Source organism: Aquarana catesbeiana, linkage group LG03 (genome assembly GCF_042186555.1).
Source record: "Aquarana catesbeiana isolate 2022-GZ linkage group LG03, ASM4218655v1, whole genome shotgun sequence".
Classification (NCBI taxonomy): domain Eukaryota; kingdom Metazoa; phylum Chordata; class Amphibia; order Anura; family Ranidae; genus Aquarana; species Aquarana catesbeiana.
Window position 1 is genome coordinate 566,307,131 of NC_133326.1, and position 26,523 is coordinate 566,333,653.

The 26,523-nt window shown below is 43.6% G+C and overlaps 1 protein-coding gene across 3 annotated transcripts in view; it reads right to left on the minus strand.

The window, feature by feature from the left end:
• The window catches only part of DGKI (diacylglycerol kinase iota), a 466,380-nt gene that overhangs the window by 377,599 nt on the left and 62,258 nt on the right, over positions 1–26,523 (minus strand). Inside the window, exon 1 of one of the 3 annotated variants that reach the window (XM_073621822.1) lies at positions 25,669–25,824. The exons of 1 other annotated variant lie outside the window; for it this stretch is intronic. In XM_073621822.1, the coding sequence (XP_073477923.1) occupies positions 25,669–25,712 (44 nt within the window). In that variant the 5' untranslated portion in view covers positions 25,713–25,824. Of the gene's footprint in view, positions 1–25,668; positions 25,825–26,523 lie in introns of those variants that run through there. One more of the 3 variants, XM_073621821.1, reaches the window with a different exon arrangement.

Below are 26,523 nucleotides of genomic sequence, written 5' to 3' on the forward strand. Positions count from 1 at the left end.
GACTGAAATTCAAACTTTTTTAAATGAAGGGAGCAGTACGTGGTCACGTGATCTCCCCTTACGTCCGGTTTCTCTGGTTGCTGCACACGCCAGGTGGAACGCACGCCGACCATCGAGGTGGTGTGACGGCATCTTTACTGAAACTCTTACCCAGATGAGCGAGCAGCCCCAGTGCCGGGTAGGCACTTTTTAATGTAAGCGGCCATTTGGCTTTAATTTGTTTTCTACAATTTCATTAAACTGTTTTACACTATGGAAGATTTTATTGTCTTTCACATATCCCATGTCTGAGTACTGAGGCAAGAAGGGTCCTTTGCCTATTACCATCCAGCATCCAGCTGTCCCATGTGAGCAGGTACAACCCTGCACAAGCGCTAATGACTCTCTTTTTAATTAAAGGAGTCATTGGTATCTGGTAAGCAGATATCTATCTACCACTGCAAGGTGCACTTTTACTCTTGGTGAAGGATTTTCCATTTGTGTATATTGAGGAATCAATCTATCTTGGAAGATTTTCTTGTTCTACTGTCTTATTGAGTTATTCAATTATTGGGACTTTATTATATCACGTTTTATATTGTGTGATACAATTCTTTATTCATATTTTTATTTTTTCACCATTTATGTTTTTGTCTGTGATAAGTTTTTTACATAGAGATTTAGTTGCATCACTCTTTTTTGTTTTTTTCATTGCTAACCATTAGCGCCCCCTATCCACTTACAAAAGTGAAAAAAGGCCTCTTATAACTGACTGAAATTCAAACTTTTTTAAATGAAGGGAGGCAGTGATGAAACCACTGATACAGAGTACAGAATCACTGTTCCCTCCATGCAAACATACTGTATCTTTGGCTCAGCAGGCACTGAGGATTCTGGGAGTACTTACAGGCACTTAAAGCACACTGAGTACAAACAGGCAATCACACAAAATGAAATTAAGATGATTCACAGAGTGGCTGCAGCTTATTCTGTATGAGTGGAGATTATATCCGGCCACGCAGAGCGAACTAAAGCAGCTGAACCCTTAATAAACAGAAATGAGATTATTCTGACAATAAATATAATGATGCAACGGAGGTCTGTTCCTCGGCTCAGATGATCATCTAAATATAAGCTTCTCTATAAATAGAACTAAATGGATATAAATGGCTGGCATATTTAAAGGCCGAGACAGAGCTGCACGGGTCATATTATGTTGAAAGGTAGACAGAAAAATCAATAAATAATCAAATTTAAAAAAATCAATATTAATAAAAGAAAAATGTACATCTAATTGGACTTCCTTCCCACTCTGCACACAAGTTGGCAGTAGCCAATCAGGAATCAGCTGCAGGAAAATATGGTTGGACTACTGCAGACCAGGACAAATTGTGGCCCCAGGGCCACCTCTGCCCCTTTGGCTGTCCCTATTTGGCTCTCGATGCCTCCACTGTTAGCGTACCTCTCTGGGCCTCCGCACTGAGGAAGCTGGTGGGCTCGGAAAGGCACACTGACAGATCTCCGTGTGGAGAGCTGCAAGAACTGGAAGGAGAGAGCCTGAGGAGCTGATTCAGTTCAGATTTATTATTTTGTCAATAGTGCTTTAATTTGGCCACACCTGCTTTTAAAACATTAAGCCAACCGTATCTTCCAGCAGCTGATTCCTGATTGGCTACTGTCAACTCGTGTGCAGGGTGGAAAGTATGTGACCACACTCAGGGGGTAAAAAAAAAAAGTATTTACAAAAAAAAATGTTAAGCAGGCTATGCAGCATAGGTGGGAGAAGGGGGGAGGGAATGTGTTAAGGAATACTTACACTTATGCCGTGTACACACGATCGGATTTTCCGACGGGAAATGTTGGATGTGAGCTTGTTGGCGGTAAGTCCGACCGTGTGTATGCTCCATCGGACAATTGTTGTCGGACTTTCCGCCAACAAATGTTGGCTAGCATGTTCTCAATCTTTCCGCCAATGAATATGCGTTGTCTGACTTTCCGATCGTGTGTACACAAGTCCATCTGACAAAAGTCCAAAGTACAAACACGCATGCTCGGAATCAAGGACGAGCCGGAAGCGATCGGTCTTGTAAAACTAGCGTTCGTAATGGAGATATCACATGACTATTGAACTTCCTTTTTATTGGCTCGCCGTACGTCTTGTACATCACTACGTTCGTAATTGTTGGCCAACATTTGTGTGACCGTGTGTATGCAAGACAAGTTGGAGCCAACAACCTTCGAACAAAATTCTGTGGTTTTGTTGTCGGAAAGACCAATCGTGTGTACGGGGCTTTAGTCTTTACTACTACCACTTTAAAGTGAATGAAAACCCTCACATATACCCAGTGAGGTGAACAGCCTCAGATGATACACAGAGATTAAATAAAATCTCCCTACAGACCACAATACATGGTTCCAGTAATCCATGTCCTTAGTCTGCTTGTCTTTAGCAAACTATTTGCAGGCTTTCTTTTGCAGCATCTTTAGAAGAGGCTTCCTTCTGGGACGACAGCCATGCAGACCAATTTGATGCAGTGTGCGGCGTATGGTCTGAGCACTGACAGGCTCCCCCACCCCACCCATTCAACCTCTGCAGCAATGCTGGCAGCACTCATACGTCTATTTCCCAAAGACAACCTCTGGATATGACACTGAGCACATGCACTCAACTTCTTTGGTCGACCATGGCGAGGCCTGTTCTGAGTGGAACCTGTCCTGTTAAACCGCTGTATGGTCTTGGCCACTGTGCTGCAGCTCAGTTTCAGGGTCTTGGCAATCTTCTTACAGCCTAGGCCATCTATGTAGAGCAACAATTCTTTTGTTCCTTTGCCATGAGGTGTCATGTTGAACTTCCAGTGACCAGTATGAGAGAGTGAGAGCGATAACACCAAATTTAACACACCTACTCCCCATTCACACCTGAGTCCTTGTAACACTAATGAGTCACATGACACCGGGGAGGGAAAAAATATTTACAAAAATGTGAGGGGTGTACTCACTTTTGTGAGATACTGTATAACTGACATGTTATTTCTGGGTGAAAGGATGCTTTAACAACTGTGACAACAAAAACTTTGTACAATAAGGTGCCATACTTCAATTCTGTGATTTCTCAGAGCAGTTAATTTTCCAGCATGATTTTGGAATTGGAATTTTGGTGAACATGTGACCCATCCCCCCTCTCACTGTGACGTGATGGTGCCTCGTAATTGGCCCAGCTCAGTCACATGGGGCAGAGTAGGCATCTTTAGCTCTGTGTAAGCTCGGACAAGTCAGTAAAGATCTTACACAAGGCTTTCCTTCCCCAGTCCCAGTGGCTGAATGGAGCAGCGAGGGGGGCATAGAAAGGTGAGTATATGCTGCTGAGGAGGGAGCTAAGGGCCTATTCACATCAAAGTGCGGTGAATTTGGCAGCCCATTCAATGGACCTCAACACATGAAAAAAGAGTCCTGCGCAATTTTTCAAAACACAGAATACTTCAATGCACAGAGTCTTTGCTTCTGGGCACTGTGATGTGCTATAGCAGGGGAGGCCAAACTTTCTAAACAAAGAGCCAGTTTACTGTCCTCCAGACTTTAGGGCTGGATTGGGGGCCACTGGAAGTAGACATTGTGCTGGCATCAGTGGGCGTAAACAATGCACCTTTGGTATTAGGGGGAGGAATAGTGCCCCATCATTGGTGTCAGTGGGAGAAATAGTGCCCCATCATTTTTTTTTTCAAATATTTTTTAGTAAAAGATGTTGCATTTTTTTAACATACATACAATCAAACAAAACAGTTGGCACAAATAAAACAAAAGGGCACAATTTACAAAAATATTATATCCGTTCTCACAACATGCACAAAACTATTTGCATACTTTAGTGAGTGGATCAATAAGAAAAGTCAGTAAAACATGTTAGTGCCCCATCATTAGTGTCAGTTTGAGGAATAGTTATTATTGTTGGTGTCCGTGGGAGGAATAGTGTCCCAATGTTGGTGTTAGTGGGAGGAATAGTGTCCCAATGTTGGTGTCAGTGGGAGGAATAGAGTCCCAATGCTGGTGTCAGTGGGAGGAATAGTGTCCCAATGCTGGTGTCAGTGGGAGGAATAGTGTCCCAATGTTGGTGTCAGTGGGAGAAATAGTGTCCCAATGTTGGTGTCAGTGGGAGGAATAGTGTCCCAACGTTGGTGTCAGTGGGAGAAATAGTGTCCCAATGTTGGTGTCAGTGGGAGGAATAGTGTCCCAACGTTGGTGTCAGTGGGAGGAATAGTGTCCCAACGTTGGTGTCAGTGGGAGGAATAGTGTCCCAATGTTGGTGTCAGTGGGAGAAATAGTGTCCCAATGTTGGTGTCAGTGGGAGGAATAGTGTCCCAACGTTGGTGTCAGTGGGAGGAATAGTGTCCCAACGTTGGTGTCAGTGGGAAGAATAGTGTATTTTATCAGTGGAAGGAAAAGTGCCCCAAGGCCAGATAAAGGCAAGCAAAGGGCTGCAGTTTGGAGACCACCGTGTTATAGCATAGGTTCCTTGCAGCACACTGTAGATGTGTATTGGGGTGCACCTCACAATGAATGGCAAGGCACTGCAACACATAACAGCACATTGCCATGTGTTACTGTAACATTGTAACACATGATGTGATGTGTCCTGTATGGACATAGGAAAGGTTTACTTTTAATATCATTAAGAAAAGAAAGACAAATTTGCAACCTGTGATTAGTACATGGGCTTGAGCTTTGCAAATCATGACACAAGGGATACTATTGCTAATTGTATATTAGTGTATTTATTACAATAATAGTGACAATCAGTGACAACTTTTTGTAAGTTTTTATATACTGTTGTTGGCTGTATATAAATACTGATAACGTGCACACAGTTGCTGAACTAATAACTATGACATAAATGATGCTACAGTGTAAATAATTAGGGGGTATATCTTATGTATTGTCAAAAATAGTATGTTATTGTTATTATTGTGCATATTGTTGCAGATTAGGTTGTCAACGTGCACTAAACACAATATGGTTTATTCACTAAAGGCAAATAGACTGTGCATTTTGCAAAGTGCAAATGCTCTCTTCAAGAGCAGTTGCTCCAGAGCTTAGTAAATAAGGTGAAGCTCTGCTGACTTCCATCATCCAATCATGTGCAAGCAAAAATACCAGTTTTTGTTTTTTCTTTTAAATTTGTTTATGATGGTTTCAGTTGATTATGGCGGGTCATGATGCATAAAACCCTGAAAGTGGTATGTTACACCCACCTCTACGTTTAGGCCCTGGAGGGTGAAACGCGTTAGAGGGGCATGGTCTGGAAGGAGACAGGCCAAAGCCGTTCCTTTAAACTTAGACTCACTGTGTGCTGTCCTATCCTTGAAACATTTCACTGGGAGAGATGTCATACCATTTTGAATGCTAAGACTGCTAAGTGTTACAACATTGCTCAATTTCTGGTACCATTGTAAGGCTTTGTTCACATGGAGGACACAGCTTATTTTGTACACCTGGATGGAGAATACACTGACAAAGAAGTATTTTAACTTTCTGTTCATTATATAATAACAATATGTGTAGCACGCTCATAAGATCACTTTCAATTAACAAACGCAACTTACAATCATTTTCGTTTGTTTATTCTTTATTGACAGAGTGTAAGATACCTGATCATTTATCTAAAAAATCGAATTAAAATAAGGCAATTGTGCTGCAGTATCATACGCAGAGAAAATGGTCGGAACTGAAAATAGCGTTGGAACTGAAAGACAATTGCAGTGCATTATTTGCATTTTGTCAAAAATTCTCATGTTCATAGTGGACGGGGCCTATTTTCTGACTACATTTGAAAAAGAAAGGTAGCGGAGAGCATCATGAATGACAAACGCTTGGCACACACACACCTGCGAACGTGTCTCCCTCACCTCACATGACACACGGGAATCACATCCCTTCGCATAGGAAACCTGCTCACTATTCAGCTCTTGCCAGAAATGGTTACCATGGAGACGTTAATCTTTATCCTCTTTGCCTGCTAAGCATTCCAGCACGTGGGTCACTGTACCCCCCCCCCCCCAACTCTGCTTCTGATAGGCGGTGAGGTGGGGGGTGCACTGAAGGGTGCATGGTCAAGGGGTGACACTTAGCTTTGGGGTCCTCTTAGGAGATGAGGTGACAGAGCTGTGATGGACGGACCAGCTGGGCTCAGGGAAAGGGGGGAGGCAGCCGATAATGGTTACTACAGACTGGGATTTACTGGGTTTTACTCTCAGCGGTGGTTAAGATTTGCATAGCAATTCCACTAAGCCTCTTTGTACTAGAATTGCCTGGCTTGGGGATTTTTGCCACCTAGATTTCTCAATCCTCTCTCTTTCCTTCAATCCTTCCCTCTGCAGATCCCTGTCACAATCCTGTGTGCTTTTATCAATGCAACTCTCATCTTCCTGTTCCTCCAGCACCTCTGCCGGGCTTATTTAACCCCTCCAGCTTATAATGGATCTATGCCCTGGTAAGATGAGCCTTAATAGATCTAGTCTGGTTATTTCTGGCTCCCTGTAGTGTAAACTCCCACGTAAAACGCACCCACAGAGGCAAGAAAACTGTCAGCTACTTTAAAGTGGAATTAAAACCTATTTTTTTAAATTTAAAAAAAAGATGTTATGTGTACCTGCTCTATGCAATATTATCATCAGCAGTATATGGCAGTCTTGTGACTTCTATCAGTGTCTGGTTAAAGCTTGTAGGAGAAGTTTTCATTCTACTCTGGCTGTCCTATGAGGCTGCAGGACCCCCTGACCCTCTGTCTGGACATTGCTGATTGGCCGTGTGCTGATCACATGCACCCTACCAAGAAAAAAATTACTCCCTAGCAATATACACCAATCTGAGCATGTACAGAGTGATTTCAAAGGCACTGTACTATGAGGACATGGAATGGGGACAGGGGATGAAGAGGAGGATCAGAGAAGACAGGATTAAACAGCGTTTTTACACAATGCAGAGGATTAACCCCTTAGGTTCCACAGTGAGTATAACAAGCATGCCTTACTGTCTTATGACTTCTATCAGTGTTTGGTTAAAGCTTGTAAGAGGAGTTTTTACACTGCACTAGCTGTTCTTTCAGGATCCAGGACCCCTGACCCTCTGTTTGGACAATGTTGATTGGCCCTCTGCTGATCACATTCATCCTCCCAAGAAAAATAAAAACTCTCTAGCAATACACACCAAACCGAGCATGTGCAGCCTGATTCCAGTAACGCTGTCTTATCCGGACCTGTTCTGGAGTCAGTGGAAGAAGAGGAGGATCTGAGCATACAGGATCAAACAGCCTTTCTGCACAATGCAGAGGATTAACCCCTTAGGTTCCACAGTGAGTATAACAAGCATGCCTTACTGCATATACAGACTGATTTTACTGTTGTGGGTTTAGTAACACTTTAATACCGCTTTAAGGCTGTCAGCAGATCGGCCTCTACAAATTGGGCAGTGCCGAAAATAAGAGAGCATGTGCAGAGCAGGATGAGACAGTATATTACTGGATTTTACACAGTACAGACACTTATTTTTAAGGTTTTTGTTGCTATACCTGCAAAAGGAGCCAGCCTGAAGTGATCTAGCAGGACTTAATTTTCTGACTAAAGTTCCACTTTAACCACTTAAGCCCCGGACCATTTTGCTGGCCAAAGACCAGAGCACTTTTTGCGATTCGGCACTGGGTCGCTTTAACTGACAATTGCGTGGTCGTGCGACGTGGCTCCCAAACAAAATGGATGTCCTTTTTTTTCCCACAAATTGAGCTTTCTTTTGGTGGTATTTAATCACCCCTGCGGTTTTTATTTTTTGCGCTATAAACAAAAAGAGCAACAATTTTGAAAAAAAACGCATTATTTTTTACATTTTGCTATAATAAATACCCCCCCCCCCAAAAATATATAAAAAAACATTTTTTTCCTCAGTTTAGGCCGATATATTCTTCTACATATTTTTGGTAAAAAAAAAAATCGCAAAAAGCATTTATTGATTGGTTTGCTCAAAAGTTATAGGGTTTACAAAATAGGGGATAGTTTTATGGCATTTTTATTAATAATTTTTTTTTTACTAGTAATGGTGGCGATCATTGATTTTTATCGTGACTGCGACATTATGGCGGACACATCGGACATTTTTGACACATTTTTGGGACCATTGTCATTTATACAGTAATCAGTGCTATACAAATGCACTGATTCCTGTGTAAATGACACTGGCAGTGAAGGGGTTAACCACTAGGGGGAAGTGTAGGGGTTAAGTATGTCCTGGGGAGTGATTCTAACTGTGGGGGGGGCGTGGCTATGTGTGACACATCACTGATCTCTGCTCCCGATCACAGGGAGCAGAGATCAGTGACAGTGTCACTAGGCAGAACAGGGAGATGCTTGTTTACATTAGCATCTCCCCGTTCTTCCTCTCCATGAGGCAATCGCGGGTATCCCCACGGCGATCTAGTCTGCGGGACCCGCGACCTGACTCACAGAGCTCCCGGCCGGGGGGCACGCAATGGCGCGGCAGCAAATTTAAAGGGACGTACGGGTACGCCCATTTGCCCAGCCGTGCCATTCTGCCGACGTACATCGGTGCGCCGGTCGGGAACTGGTAGAGTGAGTCACTTACCTTAAAATAAAATAAAAGCTGTACCGTCAAAGGAACTATTGTACTATTCACCTCTCTCCTGACATCCATGTTGCTGGACCCCCCCCCCCCACCTCTGGGAGTATAAGCTCTAGTTTACACTTGCTTCAAAACAAGGCTTTGGACACACTTTGTTAAAGCTCTCCTAACACCAGTCAAAGCTCCTGTCACTAAATAAAATGGTTAGCTTACAGCCCTTCAGTGGGGCTTCAAGCAAGCTTTGCCATAGACATCTGTGGAGGCTTTGAAGCACCACTAAAGCTACATGGGGTATAATTTTTGAAGCAAAGCCAATGCAAAGCAAAAGCAAGGTGTAAACAGGCTTTAAGCTAACCATTTTATTTAGTGACAGGAGCTTTGAGTAGTGTTCAGAACGCTTTAACAAAGCCTGTGCGAAACCTTTGTTTTGAAGTGTGTGTAAAGTGTAAACTAGCCGTTAAAGAGGAACTGCAGTCTGCTCACATGATTTGTAATAAAAACATATTTGACATTCTGAAACTTCCTTCCAACCACTCTGCATATTATTTTATATATACTGCTATTCTGTACTTGCCAAATATGCTGCAGAAATCTCTCTCCACTGAATCTGGCTGCATCCATTTTAACTGTGGGCAGCTGAAGCTGCTGCCTGTTCACTTCCTGGATTTACACAGACACGCAGAGGCACACCTCCAGCTCTGCAGCTCTCATTGGCCCTCTTATGACTCATTCCCTCTCCCTTCCTGGCAAACTCTCACAAGAGTGAAAGAGAGAGCTGTGCATGATGTCATAAGCCAAGGCCTTTTTACCAGACAAAAAACAGGAAGTGGGCTGTATAAGGTAATTACTGGCAGAAAAAAAAGTTTTACTATCCAAAGTTACAACAAGGGCAGAAGATTTAATAGATGGAAAGTTGAAAAAATGACTGAAGTTCCACTTTAATGTGTATTGAAGCTAAAGCAAATGTAAATGAGCCCTAATCGGATTTTTGGTCGAAAAAAGCTATGATGGTTTTTCCGACGGGATTCCGCTCAAGCTGTCTTGCATACACACTGTCACACCAAATTCGATCATCAAGAACACGGTGACGTACAACACGTACGACGGGACTAGAAAAAGGAAGTTCAATAGCCACTGCGCCACCCCTTGGGCTCCTTCTGCTAATCTCGTGTTTATCTCATGTTACCCTGTTTCCCCCGAAAATAAGACCTAGCGTGATTGTCGGTAATGGCTGCAATATAAGCCCTACCCCCCAAATAAGCCCTAGTTAAAGTCCTTGTAGGTCTTATTTTCAGGGTAGGGCTTATTTTTGGGGAAACAGGGTAGGGTTTATTTGGGGGGTAGGGCTTATATTGCAGCCATCACCGACAATCACGCTAGGTCTTATTTTCGGGTAAACAGGGTAGTAGAAGTTTGGTGGGAGACGGTTCGCGCTTTTCAGACTCGTGCTTTTCAGATCGTTTTTTGCTGTTCCAGATCACTGGGAGTCCTGGACCAGATTGTGCTCCCTATTATATGGACTTCTCAGACTACCAATTTTTAGTTACAAAGAGTTGATGTGTGCCATGAAGTACAAAGGCTTCGCAAATTCAAGCAGTTGCCTTCCTCTTTATTTTGTTATCAGCCAGAATAAATGGAGATTTTTTTTATATGAAAATACTTGTGTTTTTCTTCAAAAAGGACAGTTTGTTTGTGAGTAGGCAGGTACATTTCAAAAATACAATGTCAAATTAACAAGGGACAACAACCAACCTCCTTGAGCTTTAAAAATACAAGATAATAATGTTGTTGTGGAAACTTGACACACACACAAAAAAAATTATGGAGATCACTAGAAAATAATTTAAAAATAATAAAAAAAACAGGAGATCTTGATTAAAAAAAAAAAAAAGATGACTATAAAAAATAATTCTAAACATTATTATGGAGATCTGGCTTTAAAAACAAAAAAGATTATTCGGGAGATCACAAGAAATAATAAAGAAATAAGTTTGTGAGAACTCTGTGTGAATATCAGCAGCAAAACAAATTCATTCTTCTAGCATTATAAAGAACAAAAGAATGCGCTGCATTAAAAGATCCAATCATTTACAGCGTGACGAATGTGCTATCTCCATTACGAATGCTCGTTTTACCAGAACGAGTGCTTCCATCTTGTACTCGATTCTGAGCATGCGTGATTTTTTGCGCGTCCGAATTGCATACAGATCATCGCATTTTCGGATAGGAACTTTTCCCGACCGAAAAATATAGAACCTGCTCTCAATCTTTTGCTGGCTGGAATTCTGCCAGCAAAAGACCGATGGAGCATACACACGGTCACATTTTCCGACCAAAACATCCCATCGGAGTCTTGCTGGCGGCATTTCCGATCGTGTGTATGTTGCATTACTCTCCTGTTTTACCCTCAATATCATTTCAGGACACAGATGTGACATGGAGTTCAACGGAAAGGATCAAAGAATGCAGCAGGGGGCACAGGACATGGACACTTCCGAAAAAGTAGGCGCTGCAGCTGTGCCCATATACCCTCACATTCAGCAGTTTCCTATGGCTAGGCACAGATGATTGCTCCTGGACATAATATATCTGCGTTCAAGGCAAATCATATGTCCCTATCCCCAGGTAATCACTAGATATGTATACATGCGAAGATCAGTGGACAGCCACGGAAAACAGACATCTGCACATTGCTTTGTATAGAGCTTTCTGGCTTCAACTCTCTGCAAACACCTGAGATTCCAGTGCCAGGAATCCAATGTATGGACCTTATAGGACAAGTGAACGAGTCAGAGTCAAAATACCAAAACAGAATAGGTTAGAAGTCAGATGTATTTGGGTCACGCTTTATCCTTTCACTTGTTTCCCAGCACTGACAACTACCACACTGTCCTGTGCTGAAGGAATATACAAACAGGGGTGTTAGAGCTTTTGAAGTATGACCCCCAAAGGAAAACATAAAAGGATAAATACAGAAATATACAAGAGTCATGATTCAGTCACTGATAGAAGGTGACAGAAAACAAATGGGCGATAATGCCAGTATCCTATTACCTCTATCCTCTTACCCAAATCCATATCCTCTTACATGTATACTGAGCACATCCTATTATGAATATCCACATCCAATTAGAAAAATGCTCTGTCAGCTACAGATATCAATCTACAACTAATGGAGAATATGATCCATTCACCCCACCTATAAAGAAAACTGAGATAAGAGTCATTCCGAGAGTTATTGGCACATTTCAGAAAGTGGAATGAATGTGCAGTACTGCCGAGGAGAGGTACTCCTCATTAGTAGATAAGTCATCGGCCTCTCCACCATTGTTTTACAGAAGCTGAAAGATGTAGAGAAGTCTGTAAGACGTGCATGAATACATTCCTGACACACCACAATATACAACACCATTAACCAATAACACAAATCCACTATTTATTATTTAAATGTGTCCCCGAACTAGTCCAGTGACTTTGCCCAGGCTGAGAAGATGTCATCAGTCTGCTACAGGTAGGAAGAAGTACTTCCTCAGCTCCTCTCGCCCAATGGTCAGACTGGAACTTTAACTTTTCAGCAAGCCACAAAGTGAGAGGCTAAAGCAGGGGCTGATCTGTGTCAGACAATTGTGAACACAGCCAAGAGTTGCACAGGCACACAGGCATTTACATGCAGAAGATGGTGATCTGTGATGATGCCTGAACAAAGATGGTGTCGGATGGAAAAAGATGGAAAAAACAAGGTGAAAGCATTGTCAGGGAGGAGTACTGTCATCTCTGTGGAGGTAATACATACCTGGAAATGTTACACTTACCCATTTTATAATGCTCATGCACCTAACATGAAAAAAAAATATCTGATGCCAAGTTCACTTTAGGCTACAAACATCCTGACATTTGTATCAATGTAAAGTTTGTGGAATGGACTGGTATCCACTGACATTTTGTAAGATTGTATTTTTTGAATATATTTAAGCTATTTATATAGTGCCATAGAATTTACACCGCACTTTACATATATATTGTACATTTACATAAGTCTCTGTACTCAAGGAGTTTACAATCTAAGGTCCCTAACTCATATACCTCTATACTGTACATATATGTAATCTTTTTATTTCTAGATAACATAAAGTACTGATTCAGTTGGTGGGACTTTTTGGTTGCTTTAGTTAATTACCAACATTCTTTATGGTTCTACTGTCTCGTTGGGTCCCAAGCCTTTCTCCACAGAAGCCATGGTTTACATACACTGCTGATGGCCAAACATCCTGAAACAGCTGTATGTAGTTTGGAATGAATGGCTCTAAGCCATGGTTTTCACCAGTGCGGCTTTGAAATTGCACTACTTCAACGTGATTTCAAAGCCGCAGATCAGTGCGATTTGGACCTCCGATTTGATTGCGGCTTTTGACTTCATTTTTCAGAAGTGAATGAAATCGCAAAATAGGTAGCGCAGGAACCTTTTGCAAAGTCGCTGCAACTTCGCTGCGGGCTAACTTGGTGGATTTCCAGCCCAGCCGTGACAGTGGGGAGTTCTTTCCTTTCTTATTACTGGAAAGTTATAACAACAAATGGCAGTCTTTCAGGTTGGAGAGGAGTATTCCAGTCCCTCATGGTCCAGGAAACACGGTTACTTGTGACAACCAAGCTCCACACCAACATTCTGAAGCTCAGAGTAATACTGGACCTCCCTTCTGCAAGGACATCCAATCAGGGTGCACTTAGATAATGTGATGGCTGTGGCCTACATCAACAATCAAGGGGCACCATATGTCCTGCAGCTTTGAAGCCTTTTCTCATGGAAGAAATTCACTTTCCAGCGATCTCTGCAGTCCACATTCCAGGAACAGACAACTGGAGTACCAACTACCTCAGCTGCCACTACTAGGATTAAGAGGAAAAAGCCCTTCATCCAGACATCCTCAAACTGATATATAAGCAATAGTGGACTCCGGATGTGGACATCCTAGCCTCCAGATTCAACAAGTTACCTGTATTTGTGACCAAGATCGAGGATCTTCTAGCACTGGATTTACCACTGGATATCCTTATAATTCTCTGGTCTCAGGCTAATATGTGATTTTTACCAGTGCAAATTCTGCTTCTTCTGCTCGAAAACATACAGCAAGAGAGGAAGACTGTGATTCCCATTACACCAAACTGATCCAGAAGAACCTGGTACACAGACATATTCAGACTTCTAGAATACAACGTTGGGCCCCTCCCCAACTGGCCAAATCTGTGGTGTCAGTGCCCTCTTTTCCATCCAGCTTCCAGTCTCTGGCTTTAAAGTGGTTGTTAAAGGATATCTAAAGGCTTGTTTAAAAAAAAAAAAAAAAAAAACATGTTGTACTTACCTCCTCTGTGCAGCTGGTTTTGCACAGAGTGGCCCCGATCCTCCTCTTCTGGGGTCCCTCAGTGGCGCTCCTGGCTCCTCCTCTTCTCGAGTGCCGCTCTCCCTTGAAGGACTTGCGCGGGCGTGCTCCCGAGTCCTGCTGCTGCATCTATTGACACAGACAGCAGGACTCGGCCCCGCCCCCCTGGCTCACGCATCATTGGATTTGATTGACAGCGGCACGAGCCAATGGCTGCGCTGCTATCAATCTATCCGATCAGGACCCGAGACAACGGCTGGAGCTGGAGTGCTCATCCCCGTCGCTGGAAAGAAGAGGGTTCAGGTAAGTAAAAGGGAGGCTCTGGGGGGCAGCTGCATTACAGGACGTTTTTCACCTTAATGCATAGAATGGGTTTACAACCCCTTTAAGCCACTCTGACCTCATCATACTATCCACTCTGTGTCCTAATGCTGTGTCCCCCTGTGTGTGTGTGATTTATAAATGCTTATTGCAAATTATACCTCATTTTAGAGCGCCTCTCGGCTCTTACGTGACTGGTTGGCTCTCTCCTCTCCCCGTCTGACAGCTGCAGCGGGCGGAGCTGAGATTCAGTTGGAACGAGAGAAGAGGAGGAGAGAGCCAGCCAGTCATGTGAGCGGCGATCTGAAATGAGGTATAATCGCCATTTTTTTTATAAATCACACACACAGGGGGACACAGCATTAGGAGGCAGAGGGGATAATATGAGAACGTAGATGTTATTTCAGCAGCAGGAGCGGTGGGGAGTGGGCACTGTCACAAGCTGACAGGTAGGGAAGGGAGGGGGAGAGCAGAGAGGAGAGCAGACAGCAGAGAGCGGATGAGGCACATAAACTGACCACGGTGTCAGGGCTCAGCAGCCATGATGAACCATGGTCAGTGTACAGAGGGAAGGGTAGAAACTGCTAGGATCAGCCTGGTATTTCAGGTGATAGAGAGGGGCAAATTACACAGCACTGTGCTGTATAACATGCCCAAAGGGACAGGATTATTATTTTTTTTAGGGTAACAAACACTTTAACAGCATGGCTAAGTATTTCAAATGTTTGCTTGTACTGTTTTTTCCTTTCCATAATCATGTCTATATTTACATGCAATGTGCCTTTAAACATGCTAGAAAATGTCACTGTTACAGAGGAGTCAATTACCTAGCACAGCCCCCTCCCTCCTTGCTTTCTATAGTTATTTCCTCTTCTCGGAGAGTCTAATCACAGTTTGTGCTGGCCCAGCTCCTCTGCCCTACCCCTTAGCTCGCTACATAAACTTTTATGTAGCTGCCAGGGGAAGAGTGGAGGGGAATACTATAGAGCAGCCATCACTAAATAACTGTAGTCTATTCACAGATGGAATGACAGTCCTATCTGGACCGTGGCTCTGCCATTTTGCAGCCTAGGTGTCCTCTCCTGTTTGGTATCCTCCTTTCCCTGCCACCGGCGCAGCACTTATCCTTTCCAGCAGACAGAATGCAGAAAGTGCTGCATGTCTGGGCAGAGGGCGGGAGCTGCCCAACCTTTTTAGTTAACAAGACAGTGAATTGGTGCTAGGATGCGGGACCATCCTAGCAACCAATCACATGCCTGTTAGCATGAAAAGTTGGGCAGCTCCTGCCAGGGTAAGATTGGAAAGGAGAGGAGAATTGTGATTGACAGGGGAAAGGTAATGTAAAGGAAGGGAAATTCACATAAAGGGGGCTGGGGTGCAAGTAAGGGGGGGTTGGGCTGTGAAGGGGACATGGGTGCAAGTAAGGGGGCTAGGGTGCAGGTAAGGGGGTGCTGTGAAGGAGACTGGGATACTAAGCGGGGGGGGGTTGTAAAGGGGTCTGGGGTGAAAGGAAGGGGGGCTGTGAGGGGGACTGGGATTTAAGTAAGGGGGCTGTCAAGGGGACTGGGGTGCAAGGAAGGGGGGCTGTGATGTGAAGGGGTGACAGAGGTCACTGATGTGAAGGGGAGGGGGACTGTGATGTGAGGTGGGGGCTAAGGACACTGATGTAAAAGGGGGGTGGTCTGTGATATAAGGAGGGGGCTTCGATGTAAAGGGGAGACAGAGGACATTGAAGTAAAGGAGAGGCTGTAATGTAAAGGAGGGCTATATTGTAAAGGGGGGGGCTGTGAAGTAAAGAGAGGGTTCTGCAATGTAAAAGGTGTTGCTGTGGTGTAAAAGGGTGAACTGTGATGTGAAGAAGGCTGTGATGTAAAGGGGAGGACTGATGACACTGATGTAAAGGGGAAACTGTAATGTAAGGGAGTAGGGCTGTGATATGAAGGATCTGAGTCATAGCACGAACATGAGACTCAGACCTCTGCTGGATGAAAATGTTAATGACTGGACCTCCATGAATTTGAATTCAATACCCCTGCTATAAAGTGTCACTTTAGTGACAGATCTGAGTCTGCTGGGGCTGCTGACATCACATCCAAGATGGCAGCTCCCGTCAGCAATTTTAGGACTCAAGGGAGACTTGTACATGTAAGCAATGTGCATAAAATACATTATATTCACATATCTTATGTCAAGATTTTTGTTGAAATGTATGTTCGGGAGACAGTGTCTTTTCTTACCACTGTAGGTCCACTTTAATTATTTTTTGGAATGCTTCATTTTTTTTTTACACATACATTAACACTCACATAGATCAATTTATGTACAAAGACTTCCAGCTTGGGGACAGAGAATTAAGATTCATAGTTACAGCTAAAGCAGTCAGTGTTCTGCTTGGTAGTGAACTGGTTAAGGACGATATTCTGCATGGTGCACACACACCAAGCTGCTCTGCAGCCACGTTTGATGGTAACATGTAATCTCCCCCCACTCATTATCTCCTCACTGCCATATTACGCTTTCACCAAATCAACGTGCTATGACCGTCAATTTGAAAGTAAAATATACAGTCTGTTCTGAATATATACACACATGCACCCATAGAGCACACAGTGATCTGCTGCAGACAGGCCTGTAATTACTCCTCCATGCTGAGGGGTCATAATAGGTCTGTCTCTCCAGCTGCTCCATTGCAGCTCCCAGCATGCCTTGCCAGACATCCGTTCCCTCCTAGCCCAGCAACCTGGTACTATTTTATTTAAAGCTGAACTCCAGAAAGAAAAAAACACACAAATAATGCAGCACTGTATGCACTGATACATAATTAAATGCATTTTTTTCAATATAAGCCATCTCAGTGCCTTAGTTTGACATGGGATTAGCCTTTTGCAGTCCTTAACCAGCAGAGCTCAGACTGGGAGAAGGAGAAGCAGCCAAAGCCAATTAGCTTTGCTGTAGTGCAAGGAGCATGCTATTAGAAGGATGAAGCAGAGTAACAGAGGGATGAGCTCATCAGTGTGCTGCTTCATCTCTCGTCCAATCACAGGTTGGGGGAGGGACAAGACCATCCGTGTTGTGTGTCAGATCTGTGTAAATCTCAGGACAGCTCTCTTATATGAATTGAATCTGTGTATTTAGCAGTTTGCCTGGTGTTCAGTTTAGAAAAGAACTGTGGTCTCATTTATTTGTTCTGAATTATAAATACTGTAATCTCCTACAGCCAGATTCTAGGCTTGCTTATAGGAAGGTCATAAGGTTATTATTATAATGTCAACATTTTTAGGGAAAAGACATGCCCTTCCCAGGAAAGCACATTAAAGCAAACCTTATGTTTGCCCATTTAGGTCAAAGCAACAGGTTATCTTTAGTCCCCCACCAGCAAGGATTTTTCTGATGTCAGCACCTGCCTCTACACTTCATCCAATCAGAAAACACCTTTTATTCCTTGAGAAAAATGCAAAGCATTCTGTGCCATGCAGGCGACCCCATGTGGGTACTATGCAGCAGCCACTGGGCACAGGACCCAGAAGTCAGCGGCCATCACTGGAATAGAAAACAACTGCTACAATGATTTGCGGCTTCCACAGGGATCCCAAAGGTATGGAGTATGCCATACTTATGTTGGTCCAAGCCAGGCCAATGTAACTATAAAATCAATACATAGAATTCAAGTGTAGCTAAAGTGAAAACTTTTTTATAGGCTGTATTCTCACTATGTGTGGTGACTGGTGTTTTACTGCATTGTAAAAGGCCAGTCACCACAAGGACACTCACAAAACAGAATTGTCCAATTCACACTGTAACGCAGCCCACTGTGATAAAATGCAGGCATGCTCCATTTTATAGCAGTGCACTATACAGGACTGCATGTCGCTGTAGAGCACTGCACTGCTGTATTAAAGGCACATGCATGAAGTGTAGTTTTGTACACTTCAAATAAAGTTGAGTGAGGGGGTAAAAAAGGGAGCCATGTGTGCGCTGAATTGCACACCACATCGCCCCCTACCGCAGCAAGAACGGGCAGCTGCAGGAGAGGAAACAGATGTGATTTGCCTCTCCGGCGGTTATATGTTATGTGTGAACCGGCCCTAAGTCTTGGATAGAGTGGAGAGGGAATAGAACACCTCTCAGGGTTTTTTTTGCTGTCTGTGTCCCCATTAGGAAGATTCATCCTCTCTATTTGTCCTATTTATCGTTATCACTAAAAGTGAAAGTAAAAGAAAATCCCAAACTTTAAGTTGACATCAGAACAGCATTAGAGGGGAAATTTTCCATCAGGGACACTCTGGGATTCTCTCACTTTGAAGGGATTTCCTCTCACATCCTGTTTTGGCAATGGGACTGGAAGTGAAGGGAAATCTCCCAATGGGACACGGATGGCAAAAAAATAAACTGCAGGGGTTATAAACCTCCCTTAGGCTGGGTTCACACTATTGCAAATTGACTCCGCATCCAATTCCCATATCAGGAGCCTGTGACCGGCTCTCAATGTAGTTAGTTCACACTCCGGGACGGCTGCGGAGCGAATTGCACAGGAGTCCTGGGCGTCTTCTGGTCTGTTTCAGGTCCGAATTCGGCCGAAAATTCGGACCGAAATCGGACCTGAAACTGTGAACAGGGACGTACCAAACCCCTGCTGTGAGCCGCTCCGCAGGGCAGTGTGAACTCAGCCTAACTCAATCCAAAATGGGAAAAAAAATTGGTGCACTTAGTTACACTTTAATGTCATCTAAAGTATTGTTCAGTATTTTTAAACCTAAAACTCTCATTTAAATAAAACCTGTGGATCCTGCCATGATAAGGGTCTCTGTCCCAAGACTGTACTCCTGCATTGTCACCCCGTCACACAGGTTTCTGATGAAAACAGCAAATGGTCATTTCAACACACATTATACAGACATGGTCCACTGTTGTCACCATCAGAAAGCCATGCAGCCATTTCTTGGGTGCATGTAGACTGGAAGTGGCTGCAAAGAAGCCGCAGGAGATCAGCATCACTGAGATACAAAAGAGGATGAAAAATGTTAAAAACAGTAGTTTATTTTAGAATAATGGTCATTGTTTATAATAAGCGGTTTAGCAAACTAAATGTCATCAAGTCAGAGTTTACAAGTACTCTAAGGCCCCTTTCACATGGGCAGATCCTGGGAGGATCCGTTTTTGGACATCCGCTTGCTCAGCGGGGATCGATCCGTTGATCCCCGCTGAGCCGGCGGACGACTAGTCTGTCTCTGCACAGTGTGCAGAAACGGACCGGTCAGATCTCCACATTTCTCTATGGAGGGGATCGGATAAAAACAGACTGCCTGTCTGTTTTCATCTGATCCGATCCGCAGACGGATGGAAAAACAGGGTTTTCCCCCATCATCAGAAATGGAGCATAGCGGAGACTGATGTCATCGGATGTCATCGGATGTTCATCCATTGACATGCGCTATCCCATAGGGATACGTGTATGTCCGTTTTTCATCCAATAACAGACATATGCTGATGTGAAAGGGGCCTTAATCTTTTTTGTCTGTGATTAAACTGAAATATCAGTTGGTAAAACTTTTCTTAGTTTTGGCAGGTCTTCTTTAAAAACTCTGGTACTTGTTTATAGCTCTGGTGTCTGCCATGCATCTTCTAGAGCAGTGGTTCTTAACCAGTCTAGTGCCGTGACCCCTTGATAAAATTTCCCAAGTTGTGGGGACCCCTAACTGTAAAATATTTTTGTAGCGTGGGTTGTCAGCACCCAAGGCAAGATAAGTAATTTGCACCCCTAACCCACGGACATTTAGCGCTCTCTGAGTCCCTTCCACTCGTACAGTATTAAAACCCCCTAATGGTACATTTTAGGATGTACCACTCTGTCTCTTTGTTCTCCTTTCTTTCCCTTTTATCTCTCTCTATCTTAATTTCTTTTCCCCCATTCCTCTCTTTAGCCGTCTTACTTGTTCTTTCTCTTATTCTTTCTCTCCCTTTTTTCTTTGTTCCTCCCCCTCTTTTCATCTCCCTTCCATGTATTCTCTATTTTTATTCCTTCTCTTACTCCTTGGTGGGGGGGGGTGGAGGGAATAGGATGAGTGGCAGTGCTTGCGGGGAGTTGGGATCAGTGGCCGTGCTGGGGGGAGTTCTGATGAGCCAACTTTGGTGCTCTTGATCAAGGTCATCTGCTGATCTGAGAACTGTAGTGGGGACTTTTAATGGCAACTGTAATCACAGGTATTATTACTCACTGTGTCTCTGGATTCACTGTGTCTCCGACTTTGTGGTCTCATAGCAGTGACCCCTATGCCGAAATCAGGAGATAGGGTCTCCTCCAGCCCCCAACTTAACATTCCTCAGTCAGCTGACCTCTAGTCTCTGCCCCCCCAGCCATGCTGTGAACTGAATGGGCGGCTGCGAAGAGGCTAAGTGGGCGGCCACAGGCTCCAGGAATGGCCCAGCTGGGCGGCCACAGGCTCCAGAGACAGCCCTGCTGGTTGGCCACAGGTTCCAGAATCCAGGGACAGCCCTGCTGGTTGGCCACAGGTTCCAGGGACAGCCCTGCTGGTTGGCCACAGGTTCCAGGGACAGCCCTGCTGGTTGGCCACAGGTTCCAGGGACAGCCCTGCTGGTTGGCCACAGGTTCCAGGGACAGCCCTGCTGGTTGGCCACAGGTTCCAGGGACAGCCCTGCTGGTTGGCCACAGGTTCCAGGGACAGCCCTGCTGGTTGGCCACAGGTTCCAGGGACAGCCCTGCTGGGCTGCCGCAAAAAGACTGGGAGAGTGGTACGAGCTTCAGGAACAGCCCAGAATTCAGTGACCCCTGGCAAAATGTAATTCGACCCCCAGGTTGAGAACCACTGTTCTAGAGTAAGAAAATGGAAACAAACATTTGATCGCCTGCCGTAGGCAATATCAAGTTTTTTCCTTTATATTAAGTTAGGAGAGGCATTGATACCACAAACCCCAGATAAGTCATTTCCCTGAATCACATACAGGACATAAAGTAAGAGAAGACATTCGGCCGTCAAATTACAGGCACACCCAACACAACTCCTACCTAAGTTTATATCCTCGGGGGCCCCACACTGTGCAGGTCAAAACTTGCTTCTGTCACGCTCACTACAATACTGCATACCACTGTATTATTACTGCATACCACTGCATTATTATACACGACTTAAAGAGCGACCCCAAGGAACATTTACAGTGATAATAAAGGTTTTTTAGGGCTGGTTCACACCTGAATCAAGCAAGAACGGGGTTTTAGGTTTAGGAGTTTAGGAATGCATTCCTCTGCGATTCCTTTGTGACTCTGTGTGGTGCAATTTTCAGGCTATACATTTGAATAGGTTGAAATCGCACTGAATAGCACTAAAAGTAGTACACGTACTACTTTTAAAAAATGCCATGCATGGTTACTGGGATCCCATGCAGCCAAACGCACTGCATTTGCGATCTGCCTTTGGTGTGTTGTTAGGATTTATTTGACATCCGCAGCAGATGGCACACCCAGTGCATTTTAAACGCTGTATGGGAAACACGCATGAAAGGCAGGTTTACCCGAACCATGTTCCAGTGTGAGCGAGCCCTTAGGCAAGTTCGAGTGCTGATTAAAAGACATACTTGTTATTTCTCCTCTTCCTGTATCCAACTTTAACTTTCCTCCAGTTCTACACTGTCCCGTCCTTCCCATCACTGGTCCTGCTTTCCAATTCCAGGGTGACGCCTTTCCCTCACAGGGTCCTATGGTGTCACCCTTACCTGCTATATGCTGCCTCGCCCTTTGTCCTTAACCTTCATTCACATTGAATGTGGCTTTGAAATCGTGCAACTTCATCTGAAATTGCACAATTTTAAAGCCACATGTCCTTGCAACTTGGAAGACATCTGTGTGGCTTCATGCACAGATTTCTATGCAAGTCACACCTGAATTCTCCAAAATTAGTGCAGGAACTACTTTTTTTAAATCGATGAGGCACCGCAAAGTCAGCATCGCACAAATTCGAACAGTGCCATTGCCGACAATAGAATGCGACTTGTGGTCAAATCGCATGACAAGTCATTCCGGTGTGAACAGGGGCTCAAGCCAATTAACCGACTGTTGCTGGCACCTTCTTTTGCCGCGTACACACGAGCAGACTTGCCAGTGGGCTAAACTCCATCGGCATTTCCGACGGAAAGATTTAGAACATGTTCTATATCTGAGTCTGTCAGAAATGCCGATAGAAAAAGTCCGATGGGGCATACACACAGTCGGAATGTCTGACCAAAAGCTCCCATTGGACTTTTTCTGTCGGGAAGTCCGGTCGTGTGTATGTGGCATTTTCTTTTGATGTTTATACAAATTTAGATCCCTATGTGGCTGCTCCCACTCCACAGAAGTTGATCTAATGATCGATTTCTGTTAAACAGGAATACTGGAAAATGTTTCTCGATCAGTGGCTGCAGCCTCTGATCAGTATACTCTGATAGTAGAGAGTCTCGTTGTCAGAATACAATGTCTCAGCGGGGAGGATTCCTCTATCTACCTCACTTGTGCTGGCTTAACTAAAAAAAAAAAAATCCATCTATGGGCAGATTTAGAAATGTATGTACCAGGGAACATTAACTAGACTGCTTAGAATGCATTCTTTGTAAAAAAAAAAAAAAAATGGGAGCATTTGATAATACTTGAAAATCATTCAATGTTCCTTTAGTGCTATCCTGGAATAAATGCAACTATGCTGGTATCAGGAGGTCCATTCAATATACCTGAGATTTATATAAGCTTCTGCAATTATTCTACATGCTCAGTGGGATTGCAGACTCTTGTCACATGATTCTGTGCTGAGATACATACTGCTACAAGAACTAGAGAGAGTGGTGCTTGGAACCTGGGAACACATTGGTGTCTATTTCTGCAGGTTCAGAATTAGGATCATTCAGAAAACCATCATGAGGAGGTGACATACACATTTAAGCTTTTCCATTACAACTCTGAAATCTAGGAAAATATATAAAAAAATTCATTTTTTTAGCAAGTGACGTAGTCACAAAAAATCCAAAAAATTAAACTCCAGGCAGATATAGAAAATACAAAGTAATGCAGGTAGATATTCAACCAACATTAGCACGTGGTAATAATTCAATCTAGTGTTACAAGATAAAACCAAGTTTTGCTACAATATTCACCATCTGGAGCAGATCTGGGCAAATTGTGGCCCTAGGGCCACATTCCGCCCTTTGGCTGTCCCTATCCAGCCCTCGATGCCTCTACTGTCAGAATGCCTCTTTGAGCCTGCCAGGTTCCTCATTTAGAGTCTAAAGGCTCATACACACGATACGAAAATCGGATGGAAAAATTCGTACAACGAGCTGTCTGACGATTTTTGGATCATTAGTACGGTGCTTTCGACAGCCGATTTCGCTTTTTCGTCAGACAAAAGCTGGATGTGCAGACTATAACTTTTTTGTCGGATATGAACTCAACGTCCGATTTTTGTTTCATTAGTATGGTTTTCGTACGAAAAAAATGGTAAGAGCAAGACTACGCATGCTCAGAAACGAAAGAATACATACAAAACTATTCAACACATTGGGGGTTATTTACGAAAGGCAAATCCACTTTGCACTACAAATGCAAACTACAAGTGCAAAGTGCACTTGAAATTGCACTGAAAGTGCACTTGGAAGTGCAGTCGCTGTAAATCTGAGGGGAAGATCTGAACTGAGGGGAAGCTCTGATGATTTTATTATCCAATCATGTGCAAGATAAAATGCTGTTCTTTATTTTCCTTGCATGTCCCCCTCGGATTTACAGCGACTGCACTTCCAAGCGCACTTTTAGTGCAATTTCAAGTGCACTTTGCACTTGTAGTTTGCATTTGTAGTGCAAAGTGGATTTGCCTTTCGTAAATAACCCCCATTATATCACTTCTGACGTTGTATTCTGTCGTACGAAAATTTTCATATGGTGAGTAACCTCTTCACTTTCTACATAAGACTAGCATGCCACAAAAAACTAACGTTTGGTTGTCTGAAAATCTAAGCGTGTGTACGAGGCTTTAGAGAGACACGCTGACAGATATCCGTGTGGAGAGCTGCATGAACTGGAAGGAGAGAGCCTGAGGAGCTGATCGGTACAGTGGGAAGGCTCGGTTCTGGTGGGAGAGAATTGCCTAGGAGATATCCTGACACTCTCCCGCCACTCTGCTATCTGGCCAAGTTCTTCTTGTGTTAGCGCCCTCACGCTGCAAACCCCAGGAGCTGTGCACCTGGCTCTCTCCTTCCAGTCACAGTGCTTTTCAGAGGGCATTTGACAGGCAGCGAGGAGGTGTTATATTGCCTTCTCTCCGCCTGATCTAAGCCTATAATTCTGCACTACCGGGCTGCAATCACACGCATTGAACACGGTTGCAGTGCAGTCCTATGGAACTCAATGAGAGACTTTGACAAGTGGTACCGCTTGTCTAAATCTGCTGCAGCCTGAGTTCAAAATGCTGTAGCTGCAGCATGTGAACAGCCCTGGCTGGCTGTTATTTTACAGTTCAGGTGGGTGGCTGAGAGGTGATAAAACCATGGCTTAGCCACCCATTTTTACCACCTATTGACCGCCCATTGTGAAGAGACCTATTTCATGAGCAATTGTGTCTATTATTACTAGTATCAGGTGTTTGTTTTCTATATGTTTACATACTTACAGACCATTTTAGGTCCAAACTATTACTGAGCAGAATTAAGTTCGGCCCTCCACAACAGTTCCAGTTTCTCATGTGGCCCCTTGGGAAAATTAATTGCCCACCCCTTATCTAAAGATTTCCTCCAAAATACCTTTTCCTCCTCAATCTGATGGCCATCCTTTTTCATCCCACTTTCTCTGATCCCAGGTGGTCCTGGACCCCTTCCAACCTGTGACTAGACAGTAAAAGGAGAAATAGCATAGTCATGAGCTCAGCTCCCTGTCACTCGGCTCCCTCCTCCTATCAGCATGCTTCTTGTAAGCACATAATATAATTGGCTTCTTCTCTCTTCTGCCTCTCTGTCCATCAGCTCTTCTGTACAGGGGCTGCAAGAAGCTGATTACATGTCGAATTCAGGTACTTACACCGCCTATATTTAAAAAATACACTTATTTATTTATTTTATTACAAAAAATAAATTGATTTGTCTTTTATACTGTATCTGCCTAGGGTATAACTCCCTGAAAATCATAGAAACATGACAAGTATCCATAGTGTTATCAAGTTGCTATGGAACCTGGCTGGGCGTACTGGGACTTACAGTTTTTGAACAACTACACAATTACTGTCAAGCTAGCCCATCTGCCAACTATCACCGAAACAAATAACCATATCCAGGACCCAAATATACAGCAAGCAATTAGTCTCACAGTCTTAACAATGACATTGTCAGCATTGGCACCCACCTTCTTACTAGACAGTGATGTTTTATCTTCCATCGTCCCCACATCTGCTTCAAGGGAGTGATGTAACACAGGCTGTGACAACCAGCGTATTCACACCCCCCACACACACTTCCCTTCCCTCCCTCCTGACTATAGTTCTGGATTCCAGAGTTGTGTGTATGTCCTTGCTCACAGACTGTTTGTGGATTCTGACCCCATATCTGTCCATATCTGTCCTTAGAGCTATGATACAACGGAAATCATGCATTGCATTCTACTTCCCTTAATGCTGCACATATTTAGCAACAAGTCTTAAAATTAGAGACACAGTAAAAAAAAAAAATCTCTGTGACTGAAATAACAGAAAAAAAAATTCAATCTGTTCTCCTTAGTTTACATTATTAAAAAAAGAAAACATCTGTTTCATTGCTCTGTATATTTAGAACTGATTTTAAGGCTACGTAAAACAGTCACATCCTTATTTTTAAGTTCTGCATTTACACACCAGCAGTAAGAATGAAAACATCCTCATACGATAGCTGACGTTCTATGTTTTTTCCTTGAGTAGCAACTGCAAAAAAAAAAAAAAATCAAGCAAGAAAATAGAGTATTGCTGTCGGTCCTTTGGACAGCCTCTGTCACCAATAGTGAGGAGAAGTAAGAAGTAAGGTAAGTAGGAGTAAGCTAGCCCTCGACTTTCCTACCTGAAGTCATTATTTGCATATTAGATTGCTAGGTGTTGGGTTCCTGAGGCACTCAAGAAAATATTGAAAGGTGCATGCTACGTGCCGTTTTAATTATAAGATTAACATGTACCGTAATTTTACCTACATTGCAACCTTGTACAGTATAAAAATTGATAAATAACACTACAGT